The 11,834-nt window shown below is 28.0% G+C and overlaps 1 protein-coding gene across 1 annotated transcript in view; it reads right to left on the bottom strand.

The window, feature by feature from the left end:
* Positions 1-9,791, bottom strand: part of LOC107441800 (U9-ctenitoxin-Pr1a-like) — a 29,240-nt gene extending 19,449 nt beyond the window's left edge. The window contains exons 1-3 of the mRNA XM_071183312.1: positions 9,651-9,791; positions 6,267-6,366; positions 465-553 (exon numbers count right to left, since the gene is read on the bottom strand). Of these exons, the coding sequence (XP_071039413.1) occupies positions 465-553; positions 6,267-6,366; positions 9,651-9,698 (237 nt within the window). The 5' untranslated portion in view covers positions 9,699-9,791. The remainder of the gene's footprint in view (positions 1-464; positions 554-6,266; positions 6,367-9,650) is intronic.
* Positions 9,792-11,834: the final 2,043 nt, after the last annotated feature.

Here is an 11,834-nt window from a genome sequence, read left to right as displayed (position 1 = left end):
TGTTTACTTGCTATCATAATTACCAGTAATCATAATTATTTGTAATAATTAATTCATATAATTAAGATGCAAACATGATTCTTTTAATCAATGCTTGCCAAAATTATATCAAGAAATTGATAGCATGTAATTAGTTATATTTTCGAATTCCGTAATTAATTCATCATTCGAGTTGAAGATTCATGCGAAATTTAACAGTTCGATCATTGACCTATTTTTATTGTGTCGATACCTAAGAGTATGTAAAAATAAGGCCATTTCCATCAAAATTTATTTTGACTCAATGATTTATATGAAAAAATTAACTCAATTGTAACCTTTGAATTTTTACGAAAAAAATAAACATAAATTAATATATTTTTTTATAAGAAAATTGAAACATTAACAAATTTTTAAGATAAAAGATGCATTCAAAACGAAAACCAAAATATCAAAAAATCAATTGAAAATATATCAGCATTTACCTCATCAACAGGATCGCAAATCAAATCTGGTAGACAGGGACAATCACCAGTCAAGTAAACATGGTGCTTACGAAGGGTGCAAGATGAACCTGAAAAGTATGAATATGCTGTCTAAAATATATTTATATATAGTTTCCTAATGCATATTTATATAATCCATAAACATGTTGCCTTGTTACTGTTTATATAGGGCTCCATATATCCCGATTCAAGGTGGATAATATATTATACATCACTATTGGCACTTTTAATTTTCATTGTTAAATCTTAATTTTTTTCAGTGCATAGATTAGATTTTTTATTGCTTTAAACAGCAAGAATATATTTCGATTTAAAATATAATTTCACCACTTTCCCCTAAAGTATAGTATTCAGGTAAAAGTTTAGCCTGCACCTCAGGAAATGAGGTGCAGGTTTCAACCGGAACATTCCCTTTTTGAGGGACTTAGCGAATTCCCCCTTTGAAAAACTTTGATATAAAAAATTAAGATTAGATTGTTAAAATATGTAGTTAAAAGAAAGAAAACATTACCTGGAATCAAAGAGAAATTAAAGAACTAAATTAAAAAACTAAATCCAATCATTAGCTTAAGTTCATGAAACCAAAAATAGTTTCTATAGGTAGTAAAAAAGCTGGTTTATATTGTTATAAAATTGCTCAGTTAAAAATGTTTCATATAAACTTGAAAAAAAGAAACTAAAAGTCAAGCTTATTTAAGACCCTTGGGATGAACTAAAGTCCATAGGTGTAAAATCACAAGCTGATTTACGATGAACTGTTGAGTTGAAATGGTGCAACCCTTAGATCAAGTGAATAGGGAACAGTGTATCAGGGAACAGCGGGTCTTCTATTATTTGCTTTATGATGTTAATAATGACTTTTCTACTGGCCAGAATAGCAAACCACTTGTGTTCAGTTTCCATATCCTTAAAGTTTGAACCTTAGAGATCCCAGAATACGGGAAGGTATTTTATTAAATGAGTATTGTCTTGGACTGCATCACAATAGCTGCATGCTGCTGATGTTTTGTTAAAGAATCTCTGATGATAGAACCCGAACACTCCATGACTTGTAAGAAATTGGTTGAAATAAAAGTTTGTAAGCAGTCTTCAAATCTTAGGATCCTTAAGGAGTGTGCGTCGATCTGCTTTTGTCGCTTACCCTAGGATTATGTTTGAAAACTCTCGTAGTGATCTGCTTAGCAACAGATTTGATCTGAGATTTATTGCTTGGGACCTTTATATCCTGTCGTCAGAATTGAGTAGCTGCTTCTGCATCCAATCTTCCTCCTCGTTACCGTTTATTCCAATGCGATGCTAGTCTTAATTTATACGAAGTTTATTACTTCAGAAATATTTTATTTCCTGAATTATTTGTAATTTAGGAGTTGAGTATTCCAGTGGAGGAGAGAGAATCTTTAAAAATAGGAATGTCTTTCAAAATGTGCATGGATTTGAATGAAATAAAATGATTAGCATTCAATAAATAATTCGGTGATTACTAGTTGTTTAACTAGTAAAATATATCATACGAGCTACACGGCAGACCGTAGACGCGAAACTAAAAAACTTAAATGTGTTTCAGCTTAAGCACTATATTTATTTATGAACTTTACAAGAGTATTTTTCAAAATTCTATATATATATATTGTATATATAGATCCTACATATGTTATAATTCATACCAATGTGAGCCCTGACCCAATTTATACGAAGTTTATTATTCCAGAGATATTTTATTTCCAGAATTATTTGTAATTTAGGAGTTGAATATCCCAGAGAGAATCTGTAAATATCTTGGCAGGTGGTATCAATAATAGGAATGTGTTTTAAAAGGTACATGGATTACAATGAAGTAAAACGATTAGCATGCAATAAATAATTAGGTAATTAATAGTTGTTTAACTTGGAGTAAAATATATCATACGAGCTACACGACAGAACATAGACAGGAAACTAAAAAATTTAAATGTATTTTACCTAAAGCACTACATTTACTTATGAACTTCGCAGGAGTAATTTTCAAAATTTCAATATGCTTTAAAATTTTTATTCTATTTATATATATAGGGATCTCTCATTGTAAATATTATTATTCATATATATAGAGAGAATGAAATATAATATATATTATAATTCATACTCTTATACCTGGTATACAAAGGTGTATTTACTAGTCCATTTCATGTTTGATGATCATTTACACATCACCAATGGCATTTTTAATTTTTATTGTTAAATATGAATTTTTTCAGTTTCTAGATTAGATGTTATCTGTTTCAAACAACAAGAATATATTTCTATATAATAAACTCGTAAGTACCGCTATTGGTATTGAACTTTATGTTTATTTTGTTTTGGTGCCCAAAAGTCTGTAGACTTAGAAACCTTGCAATAGAATCGTGTTTGAACAAGTGTACAAGAAGTATGTTTAAATACTTTGTCTTGCTTAAAGGTCTTGAAGAATTTGGCTTATTTAAATATCTATGTTTCGTTATGAAATTTACAGGAGTGTTTTACTAAATTCTGATATGTTTTAAAATTGTTTCAATTTTGAGGGCTTTTTTGCAATTTTTTTTACTGGTTTTCTTCAAATGACCTAAAAATTGAGTTATGTCAGGTGTAGAAAAAAATAACAAGTACCGAATGAGTAAAAAGCAACATTTACTAATTATTTTAAGAATTATTAACTGTTGAATTTGCAGTAAAAAATGTTATGAGAGCCAGTGTGCTGCAAATAAAAACAATGATGAATAAAAACCAATACCGCCGGTTGGGGAGTGCAGTCAGCAGAAGGGGTCTCTTAGTCTATTTACAAATTTGAATTTCTTTTTCAAATTATTTTAATGCTTTAGACATTCTTTGCTTACTTTGTAATTGGTCAGTATATAGAGCATTCGTCTCCCAGAATGGCGACTAGGTTCGAATCACAGCAGTGGCTAACTGTTTAACTTCTGCTAACACTTTGCACTGTTTACAGTGCTGACTTAAAATACCCTCATTGGTTGACGGCTCTAGGGTATACTTCCCATTGGCTTCAGGTTAACCGTGGAAGATTTTCATCGTTTTCTTTTCCATCGAAAAATCTTCCACGAAAGCTAATTTTAGCTTAAAAATCATAAGCTGAGAATTGAGTAGTGTGCTCAACAACGATTATAAAATATGAAATGAAAAATTAAATATCTTTAAGAGAATTCTAATATACCTTTAATTCAGAGTATATTTTAGAATCAAAATAAATTATTAGACGTAAGAAATAATGCTTTGTACATTAAAGAGNAGTGATCTGCTTAGCAACAGATTTGATCTGAGATTTATTGCTTGGGACCTTTATATCCTGTCGTCAGAATTGAGTAGCTGCTTTTGCATCCAATCTTCCTCCTCGTTACCGCTTATTCCAATGTGATGCTAGTCTTAATTTATACGAAGTTTATTACTTCAGAAATATTTTATTTCTTGAATTATTTGTAATTTAGGAGTTGAGTATCCCAGTGGAGGAGAGAGAATCTTTAAAAATAGGAATGTCTTTTAAAAGGTACATCGATTACAATGAAGTAAAACGATTAGCATTCAATAAATAATTAGGTAATTAATAATTGTTTAACTTGGAGTAAAATATATCATATGAGCTACACGACAGAACATAGACAGGAAGCTAAAAAACTTAAATGTATTTTACCTAAAGCACTACATTTACTTATGAACTTTGCAGGAGTAATTTTCAAAATTTCAATATGCTTTAAAATTTTTATTCTATTTATATATATAGGGGTCTCTCATTGTATATATTATAATTCATATATATAGAGAGAATGAAATATAATATATATTATAATTCATACTCTTATTCCTGGTATACAAAGGTGTATTTACTAGTCCATTTCATTTTGGATGATCATTTACACATCACCAATGGCATTTTTAATTTTCATTGTTAAATATGAATTTTTTCAGTGTATAGATTAGATGTTATCTGTTTCAAACAACAAGAATATATTTCTATATAAAAAACTCGTAAGTACCGCTATTGGTATTGAACTTTATGTTTATTTTGTTTTGGTGCACAAAAGTTTGTAGACTTAGAAACCTTGCAATAGAATCGTGTTTGAACAAGCGTACAGGAAGTATGTTTAAATACTTTGTCTTGCTTAAAGGTATTTGGCTTATTTAAATATCTATGTTTCGTTATGAAATTTACAGGAGTGTTTTACGAAATTCTGATATGTTTTAAAATTGTTTCAATTTTGAGAGCTTTTTCGCAATTTTTTTTACTGGTTTTCTTCAAATGACCTAAAAATTAAGTTATGTCAGGTGTAGAAAAAAATAACAAGTACCGAATGAGTAAAAAACAACATTTACTAATTATTTTAAGAATTATTAACTGTTGAATTTGCAGTAAAAATGCCATGAGAGCCGGTGTGCTGTAAATAAAAACAATCATGAATAAAAACCAATACCATCGGTTGGGGAGTGCAGTCAGCAGAAGGAGTCTCTTAGTCTATTTACAAATTTGAATTTTTTTTTCAAATTATTTTAATGCTTTAGACATTCTTTGCTTACTTTGTAATTGGTCAGTATATAGAGCATTCGTCTCCCAGAATGGCGACTAGGTTCGAATCACAGCAGTGGCTAACTGTTTAACTTCTGCTAACATTTTGCACTGTTTACAGTGCTGACGTAAAATACCCTCATTGGTTGACGGCTCTAGGGTATACTTCCCATTGGTTTCAGGTTAACCGTGGTAGATTTTCATCGTTTCCTTTTCCATCGAAAAGTCTTCCACGAAAGCTAATTTTTCCCAATGCTTGATCCATGAATTCATTTGTCTTCTAGGTTGGGCTCAAAGTTACAAGGCTTAAAAGTCATAAGCTGAGAATTGGGTAGTGTGCTCAACAACGATTTTAAAATATAAAATGAAAAATTAAATATCTTAAAGAGAATTCTGATATACCTTTAATTCAAAATATATTTTAGAATCAAAATAAATTATTAGACGTAAGAAATAATGCTTTGTACATTAAAGAGGCAAATAAAACATGTTCGGTGATCGTTTGGTTGCAAACATTTCACATATCTTTAAAATTCAGTTATTGAGAGGATATTTAATGCCCTATGTTTAAGTGCGTCATCGTGCAGCTATTCCACAAAAACGTTTTAATATCGCCACCTAAAACTTAAGATAAGCTAAATCTGTTCTCATTATTGCTTTGGACTACAAACTGTTTCAGAATAAATAAAGTAAATTATTAGCGTAAATAAATGATCACGAAATCATCCAGAATTACCTATTTTTATATTCACACTTAACTTAGGCTTAATCTAACTGGAGCACAACCAAGTTGTAGAAGCCGATTTCAGAAATTATTAGAGTTACAAACATTTCTTACTTTTTCTTTTGGTGATGTATTTTATTGAATTTGCAAATTAGATAAGTTCAATATTGATATCCACAAAAATAAAAATAGTTGCGAAATTAATAAAAGTAATGTTTTGGAAGATTTAAGAGTTTACAAATATCTGAAATTATAATTTTAAAAAATTTAATCCTCTTGTAGTTAGCCCTATCAACTTAATTTCGCTCTCTTTTTTTTAAAACTTTGAAAGAAAACACGAAATACTACAGTATTTTTTCCCTTTTNTCGTCCTTTTCCCTTTTGACGCTATGTAGAAAATCTGTTGAAGAAAAAAACGTAGAAAAAAATTAGATTTTTTTGCTAATTGAATGATATAGATATAACTTCAATTATGTTAATAATTAAAAAGTCTATTTTTGTGATAAAATATTAGTACAGAGGTCCTCACCTTCTGATCCTAGCTTAGTACACACTCCTTGTACTCCACCTCCTTTACAACATTCATCCTCTTTGCAATTACCGTTTCTAATACACCCAGTTACAGCAGTCTAGTTAAAATACATCAGAAGTAAAGAAATAAAATTTAAAATAATACTTCGGAAATCGTTTTGAGAAAAATACACTCATAGGACGTGGATAATATTTAAAAAAATTTAACAAAACGTATGCGTATAAATGAATATGTGTGGAGGAAACTGTACTGACAATAATGTATTACACAATATTAGTTGACTCAATCTGTATAGTATATGTAAATAACTATTCATTTCATTAACTCACAAAATTACCGTATTAATTTAGTAGCGTGATAAGCAAAAATCAAGCTTAATATAATTTTTTTAAATCAAAATTATTTTGCGTTTTTTTAAACTTTGATTTTAAATATTTATAGTTGAAATCAGCTTTATTTCCAAAGAAAAAAATTAATTGCTAAAATCATTTCGTTTTTTAAAACTGATTTTTTAAAATGTTTTTATAAAAAAACAACTTGACAATTTTTTTATAATAAAAAGCATAGCTCTGTTTTTTTTAAGAGAATCGAAAGAATTCGAATAAGTAATTATTGTTGTTGTCAATCGTCTTAGGGTAGAAGTTAATTTCACGCATGAAGCTCTCCTTAAAAATATATATTAATATTTTTTTTTTATACAAATTTTAGATTTTCCATTTTTTTGCTAAAATTCGCTGTAAAAAACCCGAAAAAATACTGGTATTCAGTGGGGATTGTTGAATAGTCCTGAGAAATCGAGAATTCTTATATATAAATTTCGATTTCTCAAGAGCTATTTAACCAATTTCAATCAAATTTTGAATTTTGCCATGTGAAATTATATATTTTATATTGACGAAATAATTGCATACTACATTCAATTCAAAACATTTTAGACAATTACTAAATAAAATAATAAATTTCATTATATTTTTCTTCGGAGAATTATATATATATATATATATATACATATANATATATATATATATATATATATATATAAACGTTTACGATGCTATTACATTAAGAATATGCAATATGTAAGCAAGAATGTAAAAGAGAATACATTTTGTATTACAATTTATTTTAAATTTAATTCTCGCCCTATTTCTTGTTCTTAAATATATTTTAATGATGAAATAAATATTCTGTTCTTTATTTATAGTAAAAATGATTATATTATTTAATGAAATGAGCAAAAATAAATAAAAATATGACGGAAAAAACATTTACTTATAATTATAAAAAAAAATCTAATATAAGAGAGTTGGAATTGATTTGATTTATATATTTATGTTTTCTGATTTTCTGTTTATTTCAAAGATAACATCGGTGATGATACCTGGCCCAACACTGTGCAATTTTATAATATAATAGTGGAAATGCATTATTTATGGCTCTGCGAAAGAGATAAGTACTGAATAAAATTGCTTAATTTTCGAAAGTTTTAACTAATATGATTTGACAGTTAGAAACAGTATTATGTCTTATGATTCTGAATAAAGTTTATTCTTTATTTTAATAGTATGAACCAATGAAAATAAGCTTTTAATGATCTAATTATTTTAGCTTTGTTAATTGCGTCGGTACATGCCTATGAATTTTGTGCATGATTTCGTAGCATTATTCGATAGTGTTTCAGTAACTGTTTTATATACTTTTAATCTCATTCAAAGAACGGGTATTCAGCTTGTCTCTAATAAAATGAAGAATTTACACGTGGTTGTTCGTTACACGTTTCGTTACACGTTTAAAAATTTCAATTTGGTTGTTTGAGAGATTTTTGATGAATAGAATTTTCTAATTGGACAAAGCATTATCAATTGTTATAAATTTAACTGTTAACGACTCTGATTCCGTCCAATAAATATTTAAAAGATAATACCAGTATGAAGTTAATTATTTTTAAATTGCAGTTACCCTTTTGAAATGCATTTCTATAAAACAAAACTCTATAGTTTCAAATAAATGATGATTTGAATAAGAATTATGTTTTGAACTGGAGAGTTAAACTAATGTTATATGACATTAATGTTATAGGTTATAATGAGAGTTACATGTTATAACATGCCTCCAAAAAATAATTATAAGAGAAAATAGCCTGATTATAATAAATTTTAACAATCATGTGTTGGTTTCGAGCAACAACATCATGTCGAATAATTCTTAAAATAGATATACTTTGTTTTGCTGGGATGGATTCTAAAAATGGAGTTTTCTCAATCTTATAACGGAAAGTCACCGAGAAAAAAATAATAATCGATGAAAAATAGAATTTAGTTAATTTCATTTATTGTGTTAGTAACTGTCTTTCAGTTTTATGCTTTATTTTGTAATATTGGCCAATTCTGACTAATTCCTTATTTCACTTTTTCATGCTGTGCGAAGAACGGGTATTTAGCTAGTGACTAATAGTAACAATTTAGAACAACAATCAAACATGTCATTAAGCTTTATTTTCGAAACTCCTCTGTACATAATTTTTTTTATTTTTTAGCTCTCATTATCTTCGAGATATTTGCCTGAGTAACAAGTTCTTTAACACTCGTTATCAGAACGTGAATTACTATTACGTGAGTAATTTGTATACACAATGAGGAGATAAGAAAAATCCGAGGTGTTAATAAAATTGAAACTCTAAGTTTTACTAAACTATTGCCGACTTTATGAAGAATCAAGGGAATCAAATTAAAGATAGCGACGATTTAGTTCTGAATGAATGACATGACAGAATAGAGTACTTGCTTGTCAACTACACTGTTTTGGAGAATTTGATTAAATATATTTCGAATTTTATTTCACAAATGCTATTTTCTGAAGGTTGCCCCAAGTTTTTTTCTGAATAAATTCAACTTTGATTACATATATTTTGACTAGTATTTTAAACTTTAAAAACAGGTCCCGTATCATATATTAACTATTCTAAGCATTCTTTCCTATCGAATTGCAATGACGGCTCGTAAATTTGTCATAACTCGTCAACTCGTCTTAATCGGATCGTACAATGGACTTCAAGCTACAGTCCGGGGAGGTTATGCATCGTCCTTCAACTGTTAAAAATGAGCTTAAAAAATTTGTAACAATGATGAGAAACAGGGTAAAAGAATTTTTGATTTCTGTCCTTTAATCCTATTATCAAATTTACTGAAAAGTTGAAAATATATACAATTTCAAATTATCAACTTTCTTTATTTATTCTTTATTACAGCTAATGTTTATTTCTTACTGTAGATAGGGACATTGTTTTGATGTAATACCTTAAACGAAAATTTTAGATATGAAAACAATGTTTTCTTTTTAAAAATTTTCTCATAAGGAATAATGCATTTTTATAGTACTTACCCACATGAATGCCAAGCTCAATATGAGAATGAGACAAAAGAAATTCATTTTATTTTAATAGTTATTGATAGGTTATATGTCTGGATAGATAAGTTATAAATTTCAAGCCATTGCTTTCCTTTTATACAGCTTAGTTGAACATGATTAAGATTATTCATCCAGATATAAAGCTAAACTTGATTATTCTATTTTTCCATAAATTAAAATCGTGGTTTAGAGTCAAAGAATGAAATTTTGTATTTCAGCAGCTGTTTGGGTCAATAATGAGTTCCATTTGTGCATCCAAATAACTATTTATTTTATAGACATGATGAAAAAAGACACGTATTAAATTTAATGGTAGTGATCACTATGACAAAATTAAATCTCAGGTAAATAAGATCTTTTAAAAACAGAGGAAAATTAATATTAACAAATGTTTATTTAGATGATAAATAAACAAATTTTTACATCATTTAGGAAAAAATATTTTATTAAATAATAAATTTGAACAAAATTAAAATTATTCACCTGTTTTTAAGTAAAATAATAATCAAATAGTAAATAATCATAAGAAAAATATGAAATTTTTTTTTTGAATGATCCTTACATAAGTGATTTCTATAATTTTGAAAAAAAAAAATCTTTGAATTCTTTAAAAAAATCGACATGCAGCGAAATACGCAAAAATTTAAACCAACATTGGTTCATAAATTCAACTTCTCTCCTGCTTAAACTACATAAATTCCAGATTGAAAATATCCTCCATATTTTGAAGATAAATATACAAATTCGTCATAAAAATCATATTTATTCGCTGAAAGTACGTTTTTGCGTCGTCTAATATCGTAACTTAAAATACCGTCTGGCCAAATTATTTTGCGTAGTTCAGGTTAGACTCTTGAAACTTGATGATTAAATTTTGATTCATAAAAATCAGAAACTGTGCGGATAAGATTAAAATTTATTATAAGTGTTTACTCTTTTTTGCAAACAGTACATCATTCAATTAAAACAATTTTGTGCAGTTTAATCTCCCCCCCCCCCAAAAAAAAACTTGATTTTTAACGAAAATGAGGTAGTTCGATATAAAAGAAACAATTAAAAATGAAAAAATGAATAAATATGACAACAGAAGCTGACGGTTTCATGGGGTACCAGCTCCGGAAGCTATGCGGATAAGAATATAGAGCTATGCAGAAGAGCTATGCAGAAACTGTGCGGATAAGATTAAAATTTATTATAAGTGTTTACTCTTTTTTGCAAACTGTACATTATTCTATTAGAACAATTTTGTCCAGTCTAATTTTCCCCCAAATTTTTTTTTACAAAAATAAGTTTAGTTTGATATAAAAGAAACAATGAAAAATGAAAAAAATGAATAAATATGACAACCGAAGCTGGCGTCTTCAGGGGGTACCAGTTCCGAAAGCCTTAAAAGCAAACTTTTTTCTAATGAGAGAGCATGACAAATGTCTAAATTGCTCTCTCGGTATCCCAAAGGTTTTGTCAAAGTCCTGGAAGAGAATACAATACAAAATATATAAAATACATAAAGCAAATAGAGAAGTATAAGATCAAGTAAATACATAAGAATAATACGCACAGAAGCTTACTTGAAACAAAAATCCAATAACCAAATTACACAACTGACCACCACATAACAACTAAATTGAATTAAACATAAAAACAACGCCCCTTAATTTGCACAGAAGGAAGAAAAAAAGGACAGAGAAAAAGATCGGGAAAATGGTAACATCATTAATAGAATTGCTTGACTGGGGCAACTCGGTTAAGACTTCATTTTGCCCTATTAAAAGAAGACAAAACTAATAATTCTCAATCATTTTCTTAATTTTAAAATCAATAATACAAAAAAAAGAAAGGCCATTATTTTCTAAATTTTTTAAAACTTACTTGTTTCCTCGTGAAAATTTTGAACCATTATTGCAGATTTTATTAATTCTAAACAATTGAGAAAAAACTAAATTTCTGGAAAATTTTACAGCACAAATTAGTTTAAAAATTACTGAAAAAATGACTATAAATTTAAAATCCTCTCATTTATCGCAAACATCAGTTTAAATTTGCTTGTCAATAATATCAATCTTAAAATTTAAATATTCAGCATTTAAACAATTTTCATTAGTCTTCTTCAAAATCAAATCTTTAGGATTTAGTTTATGCGTCGTCTAATATCGTAAC

This window comes from Parasteatoda tepidariorum, chromosome 7, assembly GCF_043381705.1.
Source record: "Parasteatoda tepidariorum isolate YZ-2023 chromosome 7, CAS_Ptep_4.0, whole genome shotgun sequence".
Classification (NCBI taxonomy): domain Eukaryota; kingdom Metazoa; phylum Arthropoda; class Arachnida; order Araneae; family Theridiidae; genus Parasteatoda; species Parasteatoda tepidariorum.
This window is presented reverse-complemented; position numbering and strand designations above follow the sequence as displayed.